Source organism: Cervus canadensis, chromosome 6 (assembly GCF_019320065.1).
Source record: "Cervus canadensis isolate Bull #8, Minnesota chromosome 6, ASM1932006v1, whole genome shotgun sequence".
In the NCBI taxonomy this organism is placed as follows: Eukaryota; Metazoa; Chordata; class Mammalia; order Artiodactyla; family Cervidae; genus Cervus; species Cervus canadensis.
Window position 1 is genome coordinate 72,073,317 of NC_057391.1, and position 24,926 is coordinate 72,098,242.

At 44.5% G+C, this 24,926-nt stretch overlaps 1 protein-coding gene across 1 annotated transcript in view; it reads left to right on the plus strand.

Annotated features, from left to right (window-relative positions):
- FNTB (farnesyltransferase, CAAX box, beta) overlaps window positions 1-21,145 on the plus strand; it is an 85,504-nt gene extending 64,359 nt beyond the window's left edge. The window contains exons 8-12 of the mRNA XM_043472292.1: window positions 6,010-6,139; window positions 8,765-8,897; window positions 14,145-14,256; window positions 15,444-15,558; window positions 19,677-21,145. Coding sequence (XP_043328227.1) covers window positions 6,010-6,139; window positions 8,765-8,897; window positions 14,145-14,256; window positions 15,444-15,558; window positions 19,677-19,808 — 622 coding nt within the window. The 3' untranslated portion in view covers window positions 19,809-21,145. The remainder of the gene's footprint in view (window positions 1-6,009; window positions 6,140-8,764; window positions 8,898-14,144; window positions 14,257-15,443; window positions 15,559-19,676) is intronic.
- The last annotated feature ends 3,781 nt before the right edge of the window (window positions 21,146-24,926 follow it).

A 24,926-nucleotide genomic window follows, 5' to 3' on the forward strand; every position in this document is an offset into this window, starting at 1 on the left:
ACTTAATAGTAAGAGAGCTCTAGTTTAAACATTGAGAATATAACCTTTTAAGCTAGGTGGCCTGGGTTTGGTTCTTTTTTATATACCTTCTGTTTCTCAGTTGAGATTTCCCATTTTTTCATTCATTACAAGCATATTTTTCTTCATAAAGATAAATATAAAATTATAATATCTGTTTTAAAATTCTTGCCTGGAAATTTCAACATCTGGCTATCTTGGAGTTGACATGTCACGTTTTCCTGAGTGCCTGTGTCAAGTGGTGTTTGGCTTGTACCCTGGACATCATGGCTTCCCAGTTGGCACTAGTAGTGAAGAACCCACCTGCCAATGCAGGAGACATAAGACACATGGGTTCAATCCCTGGGTCAGGAAGATCCCCTGGAGGAGGGCATGGCAACCCACTCCAGTATTCTGGCTTGGAGTATCTCATGGATAGAGGAGCCTGGTGGGCTCTGGTCCATAGGGTTGCAAAGAGTTAGACATGACTGAAATGACTTAGCTTGCATCACTGGACGTTGTGATGTTATGTTGTAGAAACTGGAGTCATTAGATTGCTTTAAAGAGTGTTGATCTTTTTCTTCTAGCAGGCAGTCATCTTGGTTAGTTGCTTGCAGTGGGCAGGGGCTCAGCTCTTGGGTCAGTTCTTAGTTAGAAAGTGCTTTCAGTGGGTCCAGTGCATGCATGATTCAGGGTCAGGTAGAAACCTGAGCGGAGTTTAAACATGGAATTTGGTATTTTCCTTCTCTGACTCTCCTCTTTCTGGGATTCCTCATCAATTTCTGTCATCCTGGTTCTTCTTGCCAGAAATATGGGGCTTTCAGTTTCAGCTGCCTTTCCACTGACCTGCTTGCCACTGTTGGGCAGCTGTAGCCATCCTCAGGGCAAATCAGGAAAAAAAGAAAAGGGAGGAATGGGGGAGAGGAGGGACTGACTTCCAACTTTCAAATCCCAACCTTTTTTCGTTTGCTGAGACTTCAGGAAGTAGTTTTAGTGTGTTTTGTCCAGAGCATATAGTTATTAGTGTTTGCAGGATTCTGACTGCCTGGGTTTGAAACCCAGTTTTGTCATTTATTAGCTTTGTGCTTTGGTCAAATTGTTTAAATTCCCATGTCATAGTCTCCATATGCGTCAAATGATGAGATATTGAATTTGATATTAAGCTGAAATACAAAGAAATTTAAGTAGTAAAACTTCTTATGGTATCCACTGTGTGTTCCTGCCTCCCAGTCCACTGTCTGTTTCTGCCTTATTTCTCTTATTCTTGCTGTTTGGAAAATTCATGATGATGAGCCATGATAGGACTTTTTGTTGTTGTTCATGGTGCTGGGTACTCTACAAGTATCTTCAGTCTAGAATTGCATGTACTTTACTTCCATACTTACTAAGAGGTTCCCTTACCTTTTATCTTCTAATCCTTCTATTGAGTTTTTATTTCTGTAATTCTATGTAAAAATTTTCAAAGCTTATTTTTAATCTCCATTTATATAAAAAAAGAATACTTCTTTTTTATGTACTCTCTTGTTCTTGTTTCAGGGATATTTTGTCCTTGCAGTGTTTAAAAAGTTTACTTCTGCTCCTTATGTTATTTCCTCCAGTTTATTTTTGTTTTATTTCTATGTCATGTTTACATAAAAATCTTTTTCACGTAAGAGCCTTTGCTCAAATGTCTGATGTTCATATTTAAGACTCAGGTGCTAGAAAGCTGATGGAGAGCTATGTTTGCCAGAGTGGCCTGGGATCCAGCCATTCATGGGGGAATTCTCATATATCAGTATCCATAGGATTTTTCCCTTGGGCTTATCTATTTATGTAGAGAACCTTCCAGATTCCTGGTTATGGTATGAAGCTGGCAGCCAGCTTTGTGAACTCTAATCGGGGAAGGGGGCTTCTCTGGTGGCTCAGCAGTAAAGAATCCACCTTCCAATGCAGGAGACGCGGGTTTGATCCCTGGGTCGAGAAGATCCTTTGGAGAAGGCAATGGCAACCCACTCCAGTATTCTTGTCTGGAAAATCCCATGGATGGAGGAGCCTGGCAGGCTGCATTCCATGGGGTTGCAAAGAGTCAGACACGACATAGCGACTGAACACCAACAACAACAGAGTAAGGGGTTGGGAGTGCTTTTGCTCAGATCATAGACTTCCACTTAATCCTTCTGCTCAGTACAGTACCTCCACCTGCTCCCAGCTGTGCTGGAAATCCTGGAATTCACACCTCTTGATTCAGCCCCTGCAACCTCCCATCTGCTGGGTACCTGGAGGTCTAACTGAGTCTCTTTATCAATTTACCACCAGTCAACTCAGTTAAAAAGCTTCCCACTTTAGGGGTAGCTTGCGTTCCTCAGCTTGTCATCAGAGAACATCACCTTGCTTTCTGTTGCTTCATCCCTCCTTCCCTCCCAGGGCTGGTGTAGGTTTCTCGGCTCTGTTAAGTCAGTTACTTCTTATCTTCATCCTTTTCCAGCTTTCACAATTTTGTTATCGCCTCTCTGTATTCATATCCTCTCCTATTCTCTTTATCCTTATGGGTTTATCCTTTTTTTAAAATTCCTTTACTTTCTTTCATTTTACTGGGCTCTTTTCAATCCATTATACTTAGCTAGAAGAAACTCCCAAAGAATTTTGCTAAATTGCTCTCATGCATGCGAAAACAAAGGGATGGAAAGTGGAATATGTAAATAAATGCATATTGTGTGTGTGTGTGTGTGTGTGTGCGCGCGCGCATGTGCGTGCAGAGAAAGAGACTGAGACATAGAAACTGTCAGTGGTTACTGCTGGTGAGAGGAACTAAGAGTTCAGGCTCAGCAGGAATCATAACTTTTTATTGTTTATTCTTTTATACTTCTTTTTAACCTCAAAAAATTTTAAAGCTGAGTTAAGAAAAGTTAAGAAAAAACATTAAGAGGTCCCTTGCATATTCGTCACTCATCAGAGCTTTCAAAGTTGAGCTGTGCTATGCTCCAAGAAGCCAGATGTATTGGAAAGAAAATTTGGATTGTGTGTCTTTGGGTGGCCATAGGGTTGAGGGATGGAGGATGCTGAAGAAGCTATTCAGGGGGCAGCAGGCAGTTTTTGACTCTGTGCTGTGAACTCGCTGGGCCTCGATTTAGTTCAGTTCAGCCGCTCAGTCACATCCAACTCTTTGTGACACCATGGACTGCAGCACGCCAGGCCTCCCTGTCCATCACCAATTCCCGGAGTTGACTCAAACTCATGTTCATGTTCATTGTGGAGAAGGAAATGGCAACCCACTCCAGTATTCTTGCCTAGAGAATCCCATGGTCAGAGGAGCCTGGTGGGCTGCTGTCCATAGGGTTGCACAGAGTCGGACACCACTGAAGCAACTTAGCATGCATTGGAGAAGGAAATGGCAACCCACTCCAGTATTCCTGCCTGGAGAATCCCAGGGACAGAGGAGCCTGGTGGGCTGCCATCTATGGGGTCCCACAGAGTCAGACACGACTGAAGTGACTTAGCAGCAGCAGCAGCATGTTCATTGAATTGGTGATGCCATCCAACCATCTCATCCTCTGTTATCCCCTTCTCTTCCCACTCTCAGTCTTTCCCAGCATCAGGGTCTTTTCAAATGAGTCAGTTCTTCACATCAGATGGCCAAAGTACTGGAGTTTTAGCTACAGCATCAGTCTTTCCAACGAATATTTAGGACTAATTTCCTTTAGGATGGACTGGTTGGATCCCATTGCAGTCCAAGGGACTCTCAAGAGTCTTCTCCAAAACCACAGTTCAAAAGCATCAATTTTTCGGCACTGAGCTTTCTTTATAGTCCAACTCTCACATTCTTACATGACTACTGGAAAAATCATAGCTTTGACTAGATGGACCTTTGTTGGCAAAGTAATGTCTCTGCTTTTTAATATGCTGTCTAGGTTGGTCATAACTTTCCTTCCAAGGAGCAAGTGTCTTTTAATTTCATGGCTGCAGCCACCATCTGCAGTGATTTTGGAGCCCCCCAAAATAAAGTCTTCCACTGTTTCCCCATCTATTTCCCATGAAGTGATGGGACCAGATGTCATGATCTTAGCTTTCCGAATGTTGAGTTTTAAGCCAACTTTTTCATTCTCCTCTTTCACTTTCATCAGGAGGCTCTTTAGTTCTTCGCTTTCTGCCATAAGGGTGGTGTCATTTGCGTATCTGTGGTTATCAGGCCTCTCTGAAAAAGGCCTCTGAATTCCCAAGGCCTCTCCTCTAATGAGAGGTGCCTGGAAGACAGGAAGTACTACAGACTCCTTTTTCTTCCACCTGAAAGTTGGATTAAGTGCTCATTGACCTGTACACCTGTGAGGATTTGTGAGGCAGACACGCCTGTAGGGAATGTGACTCTACATACATATGAGTAGATCATTGGAAGTAAAGTTCTGTGTTATATGAAAATACACAGAAAGGAAAATTTCTTTATATCACACAAATAAAACAGGTTTATTAAGGCATGCAAAAAGAAAATCTAAAGTCACCAACCACTTGTTTGTTTCTTATCTTTCCAGAATTCCAGAAAAATCATGCAGTACATTATCATTTTATGACTTTTTCATGTAATGTATTTGGAACACTTTAAAGTATACTTCTGTAATGTCATTTTAAATGACATATAGTATTCTGTTATATGGATATAGCATAATTTATATAACCATTCCCTTACTATTGAGTTTCTGAGTTGTTTCTAATATTTCACTATTATAAATGGGGATACAAAGAAACATTCTTATAATCCAGTCTTTGGACACATTCATACTTACTTTGTAAGATTAATTCCTAGAAAGTGAAAAGTGAAAGTGAAAGTCGCTCAGTCGTGTCTGACTCTTTGCTACCCCATGGAGTATACAGTCCATGGAATTCTCTAGGCCAGAATACTGGAGTGAGTAGCCTTTTCCTTTTCCGGGGCATCTTCCCAACCCAAGGATCGAACCCAGGTCTTCTGCATTGCAGGTGAATTCTTTACCAACAGAGCTATCAGGGAATCCCTTTAATTCCTAGAAATGACCCTAGTATTGCTGGGCCAAAGAGTTTCTATGACTAGAAAATACAGTCATATTTTCTATATTAGCTTACATTATCTAATTATCTTATAATCCCAATAATTATTAATAATTTGAAAATATGAGAACTTTTAATTTGGAAAAATAAGTTTACTTTGGATAGCTATAAAAGTATATATGTTCATTCTGGAATCTTTTTGAAAACACAGAAAAATAAAGAGGAAAGGTATCAGCAATAGATTTGTGTTAAAAGATAACCATAATTAGCAATTATTTTTCAATTTTATTTTAAACTGATGGTTATCACAGTGTACATATGATTTCGGGAAGATCCTCTGGAGAAGGAAATGGCAATCCACTCCAGTATTCTTGCCTGGAAAATCCTATGGACAGAGGAGCCTGGCAGGCTATAGTCCATGGGGTCGCAAGAGTCGGACACGCCTTAGTGACTAAACCACCACCACCACCACCACATATGATTTTATAACTCTTTCCAAAAAGTAATGATTTGAGGTACTGTTTGTTTGTTAGTAGACTATGTTTCCTTCTTTTTTTTTTTTGAGGAAAGTGTGAAAGTCACTCAGTTGTGTCCAACTCTTTGCAACCCCATGGACTATACAGTCCATGGAATTCTCCAGGCTGGAATACTGAAGTGGGTAGCCATCACAAGATCTCCAGGGGATCTTCTCGACCCAGGGATCAAACCCAGTTTTCCCACATTGCAGGCGGAGGAAAAGGCATTTCTAAAAGTTAATTCGCTGGCATCTTTCCATTCATAGTTGCAATTTTTAAAGTAAAATTAGAAGGGTTGATTTATAATGTTACGTTTAAGGTGTACAGCAAATTAATTCCATTTTATATATATATATTCTTTTGCATATTCTTTTCCATTATAGTTTATCACAAGATACTGAATATAGTTGCAGCAGTTTATGCCTTAAGCTGAGCCACTTCACTCTGTGCCATCCAGGGTGCTCATTGGTTGACACTCAGTCGGGTTTTCTCGACCTCCTCCCAGGTGTCAGAATTGGGAAGGTGGGATTGGCGGGGTACCAGGAATGGAAGCCCATGGCGGCTACACATTCTGTGGCCTGGCTGCGCTGGTCATCCTCAAGAAGGAGCGCTCCTTGAACTTGAAGAGCTTACTAGTAAGTACTTGGTGATCTGTCTTCCCCTCAGGCCCCAGGCCCCTGGGATGTGACCTCTCAGACATGCCGGTTTCAGGGATGTTTGTCTGTGTGAAGAGCTAGCAGTTCCTACCTTGAGCTCTGGGCTGACAGTCCTGTAACAAAGCTTCAGATGCAGTTGTTGGATCGCCTAGCACTGTTACGAGAGAGTGCAAGGGGTGAACATCTGCTCTCAGTCTCGGCTCCCTTCTTCCTGCCTTTCCTTCTCCTGCTCTCAACCTTCTACATCGTGTGTTAGGCCAACCCCAGAGGCTTCTTGAGTCCCTCAGACAACTGGGGAGGGCCACAGTACCTGCCTCTTATTTCTAGGCAAGTATAGCCTCAGTCTCTTAAAACTAGAGGTTTTCACGTGTCTTAGGAAGATTCTCCTGGGAGAAGTTATGAGAAGAGCCTTGAGCATTTTGAAGCCAAGCTTTTATTACCCACCGCACTATGTGAATGTTTAGTAGCTACCTTTACATGAGCTGGTCCCAGCTCTGGTACACAGAGCGGGTGGCCCAGGCATTTATGTCTCAACTCCAAGCTCCTGCCCATTATTCAGAGTGAACTCTTTATCCAGGGTGCAGTCAGCTTCAGGGACTTGTTAGACTGTAGCTAAATTATCATTGGAGGCCTGGTATACACACACACAGAACCACCAAGGAGCTGTCTTTGGTGCAGCTTTTACTCCCTTATGACCTCAAAGCAAATCAGCTGCAACTGACATTCATCTCCTCTCCCTAAGTTCAGATGTCAGGTTGCATTGTAGAAACTTGTGAGACCCATCATGGTGTCCCAAGAGAGTTTATATTTTTCCCTGTACAGATATGACCAGTGGCATTTTGTCTTGGCCTTTAGGAAGCCTCCTGTAGCATACTCTTCGTGAAGGTTCTTAAAGCCTGAAGGGTTTATGCCCAAATGGCTAACTTTATGCATAGACTTAGAGTTTATCAGACGTTTAAAAACCTGATCACTAACAAGGTGTGAAACATAAAAGCCCCATCTCCCAGGCAGAAATAAGAAATAAGCAGATGTCTCAGTTCCAGTAACAGTGTTCTGTTCTGGATTTGAACCCTTTCTCTGCCACTTCATAGCCTTGTGACCTTGGGAAAATTGTCTAATCCATTTTAACTTCAACTCTTTTTCTCCATAAGGTAGAGGTAATAGTTCTTTGAAGGCCAGAGAAGATAATATACATAAAACAGCCTGGTCTGTAGCAGGGGCATCCTTCTTACCCAAACTACTCCCTCCTGTTTGCTCTGGGAGAACTAGGGCCCATATCTGAGGGATTTTATGAATTCACATAGCCAAGGGAAACAGAATAAATCCATGGGCTTAGGCACTGAAAAAAATTATTTAGTCTATCTTATAAACACTTAATCTGTGGGGTAAGCAAAAATGAAGAATGGACTCCCTACTTTAGTGCCTGTTTTCTGGAGTAACGCTTCACCTACTTTCTTTAGATGGCATCAGTCCTAAAGCACTGGTTCATGTAAGACTGACCGGGGATATGTTAGTGTGTGTACCTGCAGTGCAGTTTTTTGTGTGTGTCTTTCTAAGCGTTTTAGGATTGTGACTCTATGGGTGGTGTTGCCTTGAACAGGGATATAATCTAAACCCTACAATTGTTAATTAAAGGAGGGCTGGACTGGTTCTTCCAAAGGGGGTCCTCAGTGACTCGTTTCAGGAACTCAGCGTAGTAAAACGTAGGTCCAGGGGAATGCCCTCCTCTGTACCTTTCAGTTTGGTGAAGCAGCTCCTTGAGATCCTGGCTGGTGGCTGGAGCTGTCTTGAGGGGCTGGGAGGGACGTGGAAATATTATCTGCTCAGCCAGTTGGTCTGCTCGTTCCTCGAGGCCAAGCCCTTGACTATCTTGATGTTGGAAGCAGAGTGTGTTTAGAAAACTTGGAGATAAGGGAGGAATGTATCACGTGTGACCATTGAGTGACACCAAGAGCCATTTTATAGGTTCACAGTAAAGGCTATTCTGTCAGCTAGCCAGTTCGCCCTGGAGCAGCAGAGCGGCTAGATGCACAGGCCCATCCTCGTTCACCAGGGCTAGTGGCTTCTGCCCCTGGTTCTGCAGGGGCCGAGGGCTGTGCTAAGAAACCTGGGGTGAATTTCCTTGCCAAAAACCGTGTGAAATCATCTGATGACCTGTAGGACAAAATTCCATTTATTTGCTTTTCATAAACTTCCCTGAACAAGGAAAGTGAATAGAAATGAGCCACTGGTGGTCTGGCCTGAAACTTCCCAGTTACACCTTGTTTATTAGGAGGTGTTATTGCAGGTCTCCTTCCTGGCCAGGTTGGCCCCTTTGTTCTTTCAGCACCAGAACCCTCTTGGAAGCCAGGAAAGGCGGTTAGTTGTCTGTTAGGCCCCGAGCAGGAATTCCTGTGGGTTGCCTCCAGAGGGTTAAACGTGCTGTTGCAGTGTAGAGCCCTCTGTGACGTTGAGGGCGAGGAAGTTGGAGGTCAAAGCGCGGGAACGGGAGCTGAGAAGCCAGAACCTGGGAACGCTCCCTCCCAGACCGGCCTCTGGAGAGCTGGCTGGATCACGTGTCTCTTTTAACCTCTGGCGCCTCTCTCTTCTCTGTCTCCCGCTCAGCAATGGGTGACAAGCCGGCAGATGAGGTTTGAAGGTGGATTTCAGGGCCGCTGCAACAAGCTGGTGGACGGCTGCTACTCCTTCTGGCAGGCGGGTCTCCTGCCCCTGCTTCACCGCGCGCTGCACGCCCAAGGTGAGCCCGGGGTGCTGGCGGGGCTGGCGGCTGCCCTCGGCTGCTGACCGAGTCAGAGGCCAGGGCGCTTGGTTAGAGGAGTTGAGACAGGCTCTGTCCATCCTGGATTTTGAGCGCCCAGTGTGGACCCTACCCCCCCAGGCACGCGTGTGCCAGCTAGGGTTTCGTCCTTGGGTTCAGAGGTCACCGCTGCTTCACCCTGGCTGTGGCAGGTGGGGGCGGTGGGAGCCTGGCCGCATGGTGACTGCTCCCTCAGCTGAGTGTGAAGCCACAGGTTCCGATGCAGAGCTTTGTGTGAGTCATGTCAGACTGAAAACCCGTATTGTGCACATGGTCACAACAGTGCCAAAAAGGCGGGAAGAACCCCTGGAGCAAAGACCCACCATGCCAGGCGGGCTGCATGGTGGCTGCCATTGGAAGTGCCGTAGTTTAGATTCATTGAAGAATCCCGGATGCAGGTTAGTACGGCCTCCCCACCCCCAACCCCCACACCCTGGAGTAGAGACACCTGGGTTGGTCATCTCTGTGGGACCTCAGACAGGGGAATGCAAATCCAAGCAGGGAAATAGTAAATTCCTGGGAGACTTCCCTGGTTTTACCTCTTGAAATCTCAGGTTGCTTCCTGGATCATCTTTCTCATTTACTTTGTGTGAGAACAGGAAGGAAACCAGTGGGAGAGGGGAAGGTCATGGCGGCCCTGCGGTGTGCTGATCGGTCTTGGAGTACGATCCCTTGGCCCAGAAGAAAGCTTAGTAGCTGGGTTATTCTTTGCTCAAATGTAGAGATACGATTCTTTTCTACTGCCCTCCATCCTCCCGCCACCCGCTTGCCAGACACACAACTTTCTCTTATTTGACTGTTTTTTTCCTGAGCCCCTTGCATTCGTTTCTTATTTGAAGTCAACAGAGGCTCTCTCCTGTGTCCCCATCACCCCACCTTCCCTGTCGCGGCCTAGATTCCTCTGCCTAGAGCCCCGGTTTCAAGGTGCTGAGCTGTGGCCTCCCACTGACTCTGGAGCCTGCATGGTCTCTGCTTTGAACACTGTAGTAGGAAATCAGAAATTCCCTGAGAGTCCAATGTTTCAAAACAAGAAGTAACTTGGGGTTTTAGTGATCTCTGTTTTTGGAACTGGTGAGGTCAAACCTCTGGAAACACCCTCCACCTTTCACAAGCCTGTCCCTGGAAGGGATAAGATGCAAAAATTCTGTAGCTGCCAGGAAAATCTGGTGAGAGGGTAACAGGAACCCTACCTGCCCAAGTCTTCATGGGGTCCCTGCTTCATATTTTGCTTATTATAGCACAAGTTCTGGAGGATTGGTCCTACTTCCACATTTGCCTGTGGAAGAAAGTCAGTTGTCTGTGGATTTTGGTGCTTCCAGCTTTTTTCACTTCATGGGAGGAGGCCCATATTAGGCCTATAGCTCACTTCTCAGTAAATAGTGGACTTGGACCAGGCAGGGATCTGGGAAGAAGATTTGAGTGGTAGACAAAATGCTGATGTTGGGAGTCAGAAGGAGATGCGATGTAGAAAGATATTCATAATATACTGTAGTCAAAGTTAGGTTTCAAAGTAGTATGTATGCAATTCACCAGGGAAGTCCCAGGAAACATACTTTTAAAGTTTTATATCCTACAGTTCAGTTCAGTTCAGTCGCTCAGTCGTGTCCGACTCTTTGCGACCCCATAGACTGCAGCATGCCAGGCCTCCCTGTCCATCACCAACTCCCGGAGTTTACTCAAGCTCATGTCCATTGAGTCGGTAATGCCATCCAACCATCTCATCCTCTGTCGTCCCCTTCTCCTCCCACCTTCAATCCCTCCCAGCACCAGGGTCTTTTCAAATGAGTCAGTTTTTCGCATCATGTGGCCAGCGTATTGGAGTTTCAGCTTCAGCATCAGTCCTTCCAGTGAATATTCAGGACTGATCTCTTTTAGGATGGACTGGTTTGATCTCCTTGCTGTCCAAGGGACTCTCAAGAGTCTTCTCCAACACCACAGTTCTTTTACCTTGTGTATTACTTTTATTTTAGTAAGTGAACAGATATGTTTTTCAAAGGTGGTGATGCTGACACTGATAATTAAAATGATGATGTGGGACCAGCACACTGTGGCACATGAACCCAAGCCATCCCTGACTCGGCGAGTGGTCATCAGGCCATCAATAGTCCATGAGGTGGATGCCTTAGGCATAGAAGACAGTATTTGAGTAGAAGAATGAATTATTATTAATATATTTAAAATGTCCAATGCTGACTGAGTCACTTTTTTTGTGTGGAGCAATAAGACCACAGCAGGCCTGTGAGTTTCTGTTTGGATTGGTAGTTACGAGTTGCTGGCTTGGGACGTACTCCGTATTTGTCCACCTGCAGACTGAGCTCCGAGTGGCTGTACCTGTCAGTTACTGTTGGAAAAACTTTTGATTTCTCAGATAAAAGGAACCTTTGAAATGCAAAATGACATTATAATGGGGGTCTGTATTTTAAGGGAGAGGGATAAAGGATTTAAAAGGCACTGTTATCACTCTGTAATCATATTTCCTTTTATCCCTCCGTGATTATGTGTGTTGATGTGCAAGTTCAGGATGCCAGGAAGTTCTTGTTGAGTTTATGAACTTTGAGAAATGTTGGAGGTAACTGCAACACTATAATCTATTTAATAATAAACATAGCATTTTCTTCTCAGATTCCAGTTTTAGGGGTAGGTTATCATTTACCTTAAGGTAACAGTCTTTTATTTATTATAGGATATGAAATAAAGGTATATTTTATACTGATGTTTCATACAGTTAATCCTAAAGTTTGATAAATATGCTTTTTAAAATAACAGCTTTCTTGAGATATAATTTACATACTGAACAATCTACTGATTTGAAGTGTACAATTTAGTAGTTTTTAGTGTTTTCAGAGTTGTGCAACCACCCCTGCAGTCAGTTTTAGAATATTCACTACCCCCCACCACAATCCCTGTGTGCATTCAATGTGCTTCTTAAAAGAAGAAATCACAAAGGAAAAATCAACAGTGTCATTATGGCATATAGGTAAACTATATTTATGTAATTTAAAAAACCCATTTAGCCAAAAAGTAGAGCAAAAAGGGAGAAATAAGGATACCATATGATACAGATAAAGGGTAAATATAGTAAAACGTTAGATTAATAAAATTGACTCTTGTATCTCAGAAGACAGAGGATACTTTCAAAAGGAAACACAACTAGTAAGCAAGTTATGAAAAAACTTCACCCTAATTAGTAGTTAAAAGCAAGATAAATGATTAGGTACTCTTTCTTTTTAGCATTTTAAGTGCTAAAAACTTGCTTCCATATATGATGTTTTATCTTACTTTTATTTTATACTGAAGCATAATTGATTAACAGTGTGTGTTAGTTTCAGGTGTATGGCAAAGGGATTCAGTTATACATATACATGTTTCACTGAGAACTTTTTAAAAGTAACCAACGCTGGAGGTAGTACAGAAAAAATCTTAAATTTTACTGGCAGCTATATAAAGCCTCAAAGCAGTTTATCAGTATCTATGAAAAGCCTTAAAAAATGTTTATTCTTTTTTAACTGAATCATTCCACTCCTTCGAATCTATTTCAAGAAAATAATCCTAAACATTGAGAAGATTCACAGAGGTGTTTACTGCAGCATTTTTTTATGATTGCAAGGAACTGGAAACAGCCTTGGCAACAAGTACACTAGAGAGAAGTCCCATCACATCTGTGTGTATCTCCTACAGGGCTGTGCTCACAGGCGGAGAAAGGACAAAGAGGAAAGTAATTGCAATACTGTGAGCACTTCAGGAAGCATGTGTCCTGGGCTGAGCACAAGCGGGGGGCTCTGACTGTGCTCCTCTTCCTTAGGCTCAGTTCCCGTGTGCCTCTTCCAGTGTGAGCATCTCAGGGGCTGGGCGGGACTTGAGTGTTGAAGATGAGTGGTTTTTGTACATGGCCCCCAAATATCAGCCAACCGTGCTCGTCATCCAGGGCTCAACCCGGGAGATGGCGGTCACTTTCCGACTGCCCCCATCTCTCCTCCCATCTCTCATTTAAGAAATCTGGAAATGATTATTTTCTGTAGTAGTCTATGTATATGAATATTCCAAAATTAACTCTTTTGGAAAGTTCTTTTTATGTACCACATTAGCTATAAACTTTGATGAATTTTTACCATAGAAGATTCTCTACTCATATATATGAGAGTTTGGGTCCAGTGCCTATAATGATGTCATTATGTGTGTTCACTTAATGAAATACTCCGTGGCTTTCAGAATGATGGTTATGAAGGTTATGTAGCAGAACAGAAAAGTGCATGCCTCTAGAGTTAAATGAAAGACATAAGATACGGAAGTATCATACCTATATAGAAAAATGCATAAAACAAAAAAAGACAGAAAAATTAGCTTTCAGTTGCCATTTACAGATTGTTCACTACCTTTGTAGCCCAGGTATTAAAGTATAAAATTGACTGAAAACTTAATGCACATCCTATATGTGTATTTTTGAAAACAATTCTCATATAAATGTTTCCATGCACATCTGCTGGATGGTAATTTGTCCCTCCTCCTCCCCTGATAACTGTGTCCACAGATTCTCTGGCTGCTGATTGAACTTCAGAGTGAAGAAGCTCAGTTGCTGGCCAGTACTTTAGTATTATCACCAGAATCCCAATTTCTGCTTAGACTATCATATGATGCAGGAGGGCACTTATTAGAATTCTTCTTAGAGAAACTTTCTGAGCTAAGAGACTAAGCTGGAGAATTCCCTTTAGAGATAGATTAAATTCGGGCTAAGAGAAGTGGAAGCAACAGACAGTATTACCCCTGTTGGAGTTCTCTTGGCTAATTAGAGTCTGGTTAACAAGTTTCAGAGATGTGCTAGAGGAAAAGTCTTCAGAAGCCCAAGGGGAGGAATTGTGAACCCCGTCAGGCACAGTAACAGAGGTCTGTATGGAAAGCTGAGCTAAAAAGCTCACCTGTGCCTGCAGGGGATGTGGTTTAGAACTGCCATCCAGGGTAAGGAGGAGACTCTTCAGGCAAATCCAAGTGCTGCTCTGACCTGCTGCTCTCTGACCCATTTTAAGGTTCTGGAGAAGGGATGTGTCCCAAGAAGGTGATTTTCAAGATTAGCCCAAGCAGAATGGGGGGAAACCTTGACTGTTCCTATTGAATCATAAAATACAAAGTAGTCATTGATCCTCCGCCGGACGTCTCCCAGGCCCAGGCGTGCTGACCCTTTGTCTTCTGCAGGTGACCCTGCCCTCAGCATGAGCCGCTGGATGTTTCACCAGCAGGCCCTGCAGGAGTACATCCTGATGTGCTGCCAGTGCCCCACCGGGGGGCTTCTGGACAAGCCCGGCAAGTGAGTGCCTGGTCTCTGGGGAGGGCGGGGTGGGGGCGCTGAGCACGCAGGCCTGCTCGGCCCCGGGCGGGGCAGCCCATCCTGCTTAGGGCCCTCGTGGTGTGGGAGCAGCCGGGCCCGGAGCAGCCCTGTCCACCATGCGTCCATCCTGCGCTTCCAGCTCCCTCCTGCAGCTCTTACCAGTTAGGTGAAGAGATTGCTGCGTGGGTAACGTTTCTTTCCTCTTTTATTTAACCAAACTGACCTAAACAGAACAGGACACAGGGTTTTAAAACTCCTGGGTGTCATGTTGTTGTTCAGTCGCTAAGTCGAGTCCGACTCTTTGCGACCCCATGGACTGCAACACGCCAGGCTTCCCTGTTCTTCACCATCTTCTGGAGTTTGCTCAGATTTATGTCCGTCGAGTCAGTGCTGCCATCCAACCATCTCATCCTCTGTTGCCCCCTTCTCCTCCTGCCCCCAAACTTTCTCAGCATCAAGGTTTTTTCCAGTAAGTTGGCTCTTCGCATCAGGTGGTCAAAATATTGGAGCTTCAGCTTCAACATCAACATCAGTCCTTCCAATGAATAGTCAGGGTTGATTTCCTTGAGGATTGACTGATCTCCTTGCTGTCTGAGGGACTCTCAAGAATGTCATAAACAGAGATTATAATCACAGCTTTCATAGAGTAGATTTAACACCTTTAGTTGCTATACTGAAAGAAAAAGGGAAGCCAATCAAGTCCTGTTCCCTTTGCTGCTCACTCCCCACCCTGACCCCCTCCCGGCCCCCTGCACACACACACGTCCTGCCTCCTTCTGCATGCATCCAGGGGAAGGCTCAGCTGAAGGCTGGCACCCAGCAATTTACCCATTTGTAAATTTTGGCCCATTTGAAGAAAGAATTTGACCCATTTCTAGAAATTTTGGTGTGGGTTTTAATAGCTTTTTTTTTTTAATGTACTCTATGGAGTTAGCAACACTACCCTGGAGAGCCCTTCCTTAGAAGGAAGTCAAGAGGATGGACAGTTCCTGTGGTCAGGCAGGGTGGAAGGATGGAGCTCTGAAAAACGCTGCTGGGGGAAGCCAGGCTTCTAGGCGTGTGGAGGGCGGGTTTCCTGGGCTTTATCTATGGCCTTGTCGTTGGAGGCTGTGCTGGGGCGGGTGGGGAGTAGAGGATACCTGCTGAGAGCTGCCTCATCCTTGCAGGTCCCGGGACTTCTACCACACCTGCTACTGCCTGAGCGGCCTGTCCATAGCCCAGCACTTTGGCAGCGGAGCCATGTTGCATGATGTGGTCCTGGGTGTACCTGAAAATGCCCTGGTAAGGCGTGATGTGGGGGGGAAGGGGGGCTTACCACCGCTTCTCCACAGGGCCCCCAGGACGGGGCTGGCAGGAGGGCAGAGCAGCCTGTTGGGGCCTCCAGAACTGACGGCACGAGTGTCCCCCATGGACGGGCTGGTGAGCTCACCATCCCCACACCCCCTGTCTGCAGCCCATTCCCCATTGGTGAGCACCTGACCGGCAAACTCGAGGTTCTAAGCAGGGATCCAGCCTGCGGCGGAGGGTGTGTCCCGGAGTCTAGGACCCGGACCACTTGTCATTAGTCCCCATCTCCGAGGAAGCCGGCTCAGGGGCAGTGATTTCTGCGTCTGCAGCAGCAGCCCTCCCTGTGTAGCTGATGTCTTCTCCTGGAGCTCTCAACGTGCAGCCGTGCATCCAGAGAAACCCTCTCAGACCACCGTCTATAAATGAGATGCCTGGAAACGCTCGGCCAGAGTATGATTTGTGCCCCTCATAGCACCAGCACAATTTGTCATGTGTGTGTTTAACTGGGTTTTGTCTGTTTCCCTTAAAAACCATCAGCCCCCCGTGGGCAGGCTGTTCACCGCGGCATCCAGCCCCAGGCCAGCCTGGCCACAGGCGATGCTTCTCAACCTAGTCAGGAGCCTGAGACATGACTCCAACTAAGACTGTCCATGGCCGTCAGATGATGGGCCTGTGCAGACTGTCATGAAATATTCCAGCAGAAGAAACGCTGATGGCCAGTAGGTGGACGAAAAGATGCTCAGCCTCACTAATTGAGAAAATCCAAGTAACAGCCCTTCAGCTTTTTCATGTGTTTGCCTGCTATGCAGCCCTCTTCCATTCCTTTCCCTCCCTCCTGCCTCATTGTAACCCCATTCTAAATTCATCACTGATCATGCCTGCAGATGTTTTTGTGCTATCACTCCAGAGGTATGCATCCACAAAATAATAGAGTTGTCTTGTATGCTTTTTGTTGCTTTATAACAGTTACCTACTGCATCACTTTTCTCACTGACCATTACCCTGAGGTTTAGCCGTCTTCATGTATGTTGCTTTAATTTATTCATCTCACCTACTGTATGGTACTCCCTTGTCTAGGCGTACCCCAGTTGAGTTTTCTAGTCTCCTGTTGGTCAGCCATCGAGATGGTTTCAGCTTGTGCTATGACGTAAGGTGTTGCAGTGAACATTCTCGTTACAGTTTCTCTGGAAGAGACCCATCTTCATCTTCTCTAGATGGCCCTGAACCCTGCTCCTGTGTGCTTGGGTTATTTTTCACTCACACAACACCAAGATGAGTTGTGCCATAGTTAGATGTTTCCTTTCTGCTAACGTGACTAGTGGTTTCTGTTTTGTTTTGCATTTCCCTAGTTACTGGTGAGGCTAAGCATCTTTTCAAACATTTTTTTGGTCATTTGTGTTATGTTTTCTATAAATTGCCAGCCACTCTTTTCCTTTGCTCATTTTCTTACTGATTTGTAATTTTGTTTGCTCTTTTCTTATACATTTTGTAGTTCTTTGTGTGTTCTTGATACTAATTCTTTGTCAATGGTGTGTGTATGTGTGTGATGAATCTCTTCCAGTTTGTGACTTTTCACCTTCTTATTAGTGTTTTTTGCTGAATAGAAGATTTTAACTCTGAAGTGAATAATTTTATTTGCCTTTTTGGTTTTTAAGGGTTTGGGGGGGGTGGGGTTAATTAAGAAATCTTTTCCTACCTGATGTCATAAATATATTTTCTTCTAAACAATGTAAATTTTGCTTTTCCCATCTAATTTTTTAAATTCTCTTGGAATTGATTTCCATCTGTAGTGAGCATTGAATATAATTTTATCTTTTTCCTGTTTTGGGTACCAGTTGACCAGTTACCACTTACTGAAGTTTACAGCCTTTCCTACTGATGTGTATCACATGTTTGTTACATACTCAAGTTTCTGTTTATGAGTTGATTCTGTTTCTGGACACTCTGTTCCATGAGTCTGTTTTATTATCTTCACTGTCTTATCAAATCTTAAATGCATGTAAGCAACTCTCACTCACCCACCTCATTCTTTTTGTTTTCACTATTCTTTGCCTTTTGCATTTTAGGATTTCCTGTGCATTTTAGGATGAGCTTATCAAGTTCCACACAAACACACAAACACAAAGCTAGTGGAATTTTTTTTACATTGAATTGCATTGAATGTAATATTAATGGGAGACAGTTGACTTTAATATTAAGGCTTCCCTTAGTATTTTTCAGGTTTTTTACGTATAATGGTCTTTTTTCATTTCCCACAAAGGACTAGCGTATCTCATTAGATTTATGTCTAAGAAATTTATAGTTTTTGTGTCTATTGTGACTGGAGTATTCTTTTCCATTCTATTTTGTAATTGGCTTTTATTAATGTATAGAGATGCTATTGATAATTGTAGTTTAATTTTGCACCCAGCAGCCTTGCTGAATTCTCTTTTTTTGACTGCTCCAAGCAGCTTATGGGGTCTTAGTTCCCTGATAATGGGTCAAATCCGGCCCCCTGTAGTGGAAGCAGGGAGTCCTAACCACTGGACCACCAGAGAATTCCCACTGAATTCTCCTAATGGTTGTTAATAGTTTGTCTATAGAATCTCTTGGATTTTTTTTAATTTAGACCGTAATGTCACCTTCAAATAAGAACAGTTTTGCCATTTTGTTCCTGATTCTTAAGAATTTTATTTATCTTGCCATGTAATGTTGGTTAAACCGTCTATGGAGTGTTGACCAGAAGTGGTAATAGAAAGTGTTCAGATTGTAATGGAAAGGCTTCCATAATTTCACCATTCAGGAAGATGCTGACTGTGAGGTTTTGATAAATATTTCATGTCAAGTTAAGGATATTCCCCTCTTTACCTGGTCTGCTGAGTTGTTTTTTGTTTGAATCATAATCTGGTGTTAAATTTTATTGAATGCTTTTTCCACATCTAGGTTTTCTCCTTTAATCTATATGTTTTGTTAATACACATTGGGATGTTAACTTTACATTAGAAGGATAAACCCTCTTGGTCATAATAGAGAGAGAGAGTGTGTGTGTGCGTGCACTGGTTTATTACACTGCTGGATTTGCCTTGCTGGTATTTTTGGCTAGTGTTTTTATTTAGGATTTTTTTTGCATGTGTGTTCATGAGAAAGATTGATCTAAATTTTTGTTTTATGGTACTGTTCTTTTCCAGTTTGTGTTTCAGGATAATATAGCCTCATAAAATTAAATAGCTATCTTCCTACCCTATTTTTTCTTTGGAAAATTTTGTGTAAGTTAGAGATTATAAGCCAACACTTGCTTGAGAAAACAGGTAGATCTAGTATTTGGTGGGGTGGGGGGGGATGGTTGTAGCAGAATAAACAATTGTTATTTAACTCATTCATATAGGTTTTAAAGAATTTCTTCTTGAGCAACTTTGAAAATTCATATTGTTCTATAAAGCTGCTCAGGTTATCAAAATTTTTATATTTTGGCATGAAGCTGGTCATGGTATTTTCTTTGAAGTTTTTAAATCTCTTGCAATTATGTCCCCTTCTTCATTGTCCCAGAGTGGAAGAATCCTGAATACTGGCCTAGGACTGGACCCTGTCTCAAACCAGAGTCTCTGTGGTGCAGTGGGATAAAATAATTTATATGTGGTCTGACACATTTACTTAAATGTTAGGGTTGTGTACCTTTTTCTTGATTATAAATATAAATGCATGTTCATTGTTTTAATAATTAGAATATATATAAAAGTATAAATTAGAAATTTTTAAATAGTCATGTCACTGCTATTTTGGAATATTACAGTTTTGCCTATTCATATACATCACATTTACAAACACTTTAAAAAGTAAGTTTGGGATATCAAACATACTGTTATCCTCATTTAATGTTAAGTATTTGCCAATGTCATCCATCAAATATTTGGAAGTATATTTTTTTAATGGCTCTATAATTCCTTTGTGTCCCATGTGCTAGAACATGTTTTTATCAGTACCCTGTTGTTGAACCTTAGGGCCTTGTAAGATAAATCTCCATGTGCGGATCTGATTTCTTGTTAAATTCTTACAAGTGCATTTAATGGGGAAAGGCCGTGCACATGTCCAAGGACCATGGGGTGATTGATTGGCATCTGTTCTTCTCTTTGCAGCAGCCCACTCACCCTGTGTACAATATTGGACCAGACAAGGTGATCCAGGCTACCATGTACTTTCTGCATAAGCCGGTTCCAGGCTTCGAGGAGCATGAGGATGAAGCATCAGCAGAACCTGCCACTGACTAGGGGACCTGGGGTCCCGCAGTTCTATGTTTACCCATCTCCCCAGTCAGACCAAGGTTTATACATGTCGATACATACTGCATTCTGTGCTGCATAAGCCTTGGCCGCTGTGAAGCTTGGTTCTTTGTCCTTTTTTGTTAAACAGAACTGATGGCTCTTGGTTTAGAGAACACAGTGGTGTGGTTTTTTAAAAAGTTCTTTCCACTTCCATCCTACCAGAAGCCTACCAGCTGTGTAGCATCTGGACCCAGGTCTGGTCCGGCCAGGGTTGGCTGGGGAGCAGTGCATGCTGGGACAGCAGCCCCGCCCCGCCAGCTGGCCAGCGCGACCGTCCATTGAAATGAATGACGTCTGAGTATTACAGCATTCAGAGCTTTTGCTGCGATTCTCACGTGTGCCACCACTGCGTCACCAGGAAGATGGCCTCCTGTGGGTGGAAAGAAGTCTGCTCCATGCCTAGGCAGGGGCTTTGAGTCTCACCAAAATGAATTCTCCAGGAAAAAAACGTGGTGGGGCTTCACTCAGAGGTGCCCAAGGTTCTTGCCTCCCAGCCTGGTTACTTGTGAGTGGAAGGAGCTAGGGTTGAGGTAGAAGGGCTTGGGAGGTGTGAGTCCCTCCCTCTCCAGACTGGGCACTGACCACACATCTCCATGGCCAGCTTGCTGCGTGGGCAGGATTTGCTTCGGCCCCAGTTGTGGTAGCTTAGACCCAGGAACCAATTATGAGTGGAAAATGAATCTCTCGTTCAACTCTGAGCCAGAGGAAGCAGCCCCAGAGCCACCCCATCACGTGCCCCGAACAGCCCCTCTGAGGACTGCAAGGCAGCGCCTGCAGCCCTTGGCCAGGCTGTTTCCGTCTTTCTTGCCCCAACTCCCTGCTCACCCTTCTGAAAGACAGTGTTGTCTTCTTTCAGTAGTAGTATTAACACTACTAAGTCTTTCACCTTCATTTCTGACTCAGGATTTATTCACATCCTGCCTACTCCAGGCTCAGAGAAAGAAAACCTAGTGCTAGATAAGCTGGACGCTACCAGGGCAGGGCTGAGCGCTGCCCAGAGTGTTCAGACAGGCAGGGCCCCTGCTGCCCACACGAAACAATCCTTTCTCGGTTAGTAGGGGTGGCGTTGGCTCACCTGTCCACTCCGATGGTCACAGCAAGCTCCATGTGGCTGGTCTGGCCTTCCTGTAATCAGCCATGGGCTGTGGGCTGATGGGGACCCAGAGATGCAGCGTTAAGGCTCATCTCAAAAACTCTGGCCATCTGCTGCCTCTAATTCCCTAGTGCTTTGGCGTATTGAGCTATGTATTACCTCCTTGAAATAATAAAAAAATAACCTTTTCTATGATGTCTCTCATTCGTGACTGGTACCAAGAAAATTCCTTCTGAGTGTCCAGCGTTAGTTCTGCAAGTTGCTTGTGGGTCACCTGTCTCCTCCTGTTCCAGACTGGGCGAGTCAGTATTTACAAAGAGGTGTGACTTGGCTTCCTCCTGCCCACACCTTCTCCAGTCGAGGACAGGGAGGACCTAGCAAGGAGGGGGAGAAGTTGTGCGCCCCAAGCTCCCTGGAGCCCTTCGGTTTGTCCCGCATTCCACACACACAGGTTTCACGTCCTGTGTCTGTCTCCTTCGCCTGGCTATGAGCAGGGACCTTGTTCCTGAGTCCTCACGCAGGAACTCGGCAGGGGGTGACATCCTGGCGAGAGGCAGGGCAGCTATTGCAGGGGCAGGTTGGAATCATGTGCTAACCTGGTGTTCCTCACCTGGTCAGAGCGCCTCTCCCAAGGAGAAGCCAAGAAGGCGGGTGCTTTGTGGCCTGTCCCTCCTTGATGGGAAAGAAGAAGGTGCCTACAGAGGTAGAGCATCGACCAGGTCCACATCCTGGCATGTAATTCTTGTCCCTGTTCTGTTTTTGCCAGGCTAACAAATGTTCAGGCTACAAAGCAACATGTTGAAATGCACCCTCCCATCACTACAACGAAAGGCCAACCCTCTAACACTAGTGGCCTCAAGGTATTAAGAGATTAATTGCAGTAGTAATTGGTGTGGTTAAGAGAAAGGATTGCTTCAGTCTATACTGGCTTTATACCAAGGAGGGAGGATTTGAGCCAGGCCCCAAAGGGTAGGGAAATTTGGCAAGGTAGAAAAAAAGAGGATCGTTCACTGATATTCTTACCTTAAGAGAGTCTAGACTGGTGTGTCCATGAGACCTCTCTGCTCCCGTTTGGGTCTGGAGGATTTCCTGACTTAAAGAGCATTCCAAGTGGGTCCTCAGATTTATCATGGATCCTTAAGTTAGAGGCACTTCCACAGCATTCAAGGTAGGTTGCCCCAAATATTTCCTCTATCAATAAAGAAATTGACTACAGATCTCTTATCTCCAGATGGGCCCCAACACCCCCCCTGGGACCTATCCCAGACCCATCTTGAATGCTATGTAAATTGGGAAGCCTGCCAGACTCTACTATGAGCAGAAAGGGGTCCTCGTGGATAAGCCAGTGCAAACTTGACTGAGATGACAATACAAGTCAACAGTGTTCTTAAACTGCCCTCTGGTATAATTTCTGAGAAGTTGCAAGTTGGATTATGGCCACTGTGCTGTAATGATGCAGGAGTGTCCTCCATGAAGCCCCATCTCTGGAAAACCTCACACAAAAGCAGAGGCCATAATATTAAATAACATTTCTGTGATGGCCTTCCACGGAGGTCTAGCCTTGGATCTTGATATGCTGACTCCTGGTGATTTAACTTAGCAGAGAAGTGGAGTTTATAAACTCCTGGCAGGGTGATGGCTTATATAGCCCTGGCTGTTTTCATCAGTATTAACTATGCTGCACTTCTGGCAGAAGCTTGATAGCCGGGAATTAAAAATGGAGCTTCTTCAGTGCCCTAAGTGTGCTTATTGTTGGTAGACATGGAATCCGTTGGCTTCAAAAGTCATATGTATAGATAACAGTGCTGACATCTTAACAAAGACTCAGGACACATCATTCTGGGATAAATATGGGAAACTCTGCTTTCCTAACGCTGATGGGAGGGCTTGAATCACATGTTTTTTCCATTCTATTCTGGAGAGCTTTCCCCTTTGCTTTTATTATTGAAATATAATTGCTTTACAATGTTAAGTCTCTGCTGTACAACAACAGGAATCAGCTGCATGTACACACATACCCCCTCCCTCCTGAGCCTCCCTCCCACTGCCCCCCACCTCGCCCCCTAAGCCATCACAGAGCCCTGAGCTGAGCCCCCTGGCTGTCTAGTTTACACACAGTAGGGTAGTGTATATATGTCAATGCTACTTACTGTTTCAATTCGTAGCACACTCTCTTTCTCCCACTGTGTCCCCAAGTCCATTCTCTACTCTGCATCTCTATTCCTGAATAGGGCTTGATATGAATGGTGATGGCATCTAACCATCTCATCCTCTGTCGTCTCCTTCTCCTCCTGCCTTCAATCTTTCCCAACATCAGGGTCTTTTCAAATGAGTCAGCTCTTCGCATCACGTGGCCAAATGCTATTGATAAATATTTTAGGCTTTGCAAGCAACTACTCAACTCTGCTCTACCATTGTAGTAGAAGACAGCTGCAAAGTATGGTTATGTACCAATAAAACTTTATGAAAATGTAGTGAGCCAGATTTGGCTCATGGGCTGTATTTGCCTACCCCTAAATCTAGACTAAATCCCATCCATTCAACATTCTTCCACATCTCTCATGGCTGGGATGATTTCCATGTACATGATGTTAGTGTTAAATGACAAAAGGTACTTGTTAACATTCAGCCCAAACATTTTAACCACCCATGTGCATTGCTCAGGTCATTCATTGCCCTTGAAGAGGAAGGAGAATTGTATGATGTAAAGAACTGTCGCAACTGACAGGAAACCGGACCCAAACTGGCTTAAGGCAAAGAGGAACTGTGTTGACTCATAAACTGAAACGTTCAGGAATTAGCGTGGCTTTGTGAGTGGCTTCAGTGGGTTTCTCTCCATCTTTCTGTATCGGCTCTGGCCTCAGGCTCTCTCCACGTGATTCTAAAATGGCAGCAGCAACAGCTTCAGCCCTTACGTACCCTTAGGGTCAAGTTCAGCAGACAAGAGCAGCAGGCACGTCCTTCCCAGTGAGTATCACTGCATTTCACTGGCTTTGATCAAGACAAGTGCTTTTCTGAGACGCAATCCCATGGCCAGGAGACTACAGTACCCTGACTGATCATATGCTCCTCCCATGAGTGGGAAATGGGGCTCCATCAGAAGCACAAAGACGAAGAATGGGGACAGAATGAAGCCTCAGTACAAATTAGCAGTGTGTGTGTGAAAGTTGCTTAGTTGTATCTGACTTTTTGCGACCCCATGGACTATAACCTGCCAGGCTCCTCTGTCCATGCAATTCTCCAGGCCAGAATACTGGAGTGGGGAGCCATTCCCTTCTCCAGGGGGATCTTCCCAACCCAGGTCTCCTGCATTGCAGGTGGATTGTTTGCCGTCTGAGCCACCAGGGAAGCCCAAGAATACTGGAGTGGGTAGCTTATCCTTTCTCCAGTGGATCTTCCTGACCCAGGAATTGAGCCAGGGTCTCCTGCATTGCAGGCGGATTCTTAAAAGGGGGAGATGGATGCTAGCAATGCAAATCACCATGTTCTCCGTGATGGTGGATTCTAAAAGCCTGTCATGGACATTGTGGCATCCATTCCTTCCCTCCCCAGCTGTGGCAGTCAAAAGGCTTGTGTGAGTGTCCCCCTACCACCGTCCAGGCTAGGTCCTGACTGGCCCAAGCCAATCATTTTAATTGATCCTTCTGCTTCAGCAACTTGTTCAGGTTTAATAATAACCCAGGCCTAAGCCAATCAGCATAGTTTGTCCTGGCCTCAGTGACTGATTTAGAGTCAAGGATGTGGCCTAAAATAGACCAAAGAGAGGGAAGCCCTAGACATCTGATGACTGGGGAAAGCAGCTCTCTCCTGTTAGGGATGGTGGAATGTGTGGCTTGGGACTCCAACAACCATTTTCCTACCTAGAAGGAAGTCTGTCTCAGAGGCCAGTCCACACAGACTCCCTGAGAGACTTACTGAGAAACACGGCCACAGCTCTGTCACACTGCTCCTGCAGCCTGGATCTACCTCTG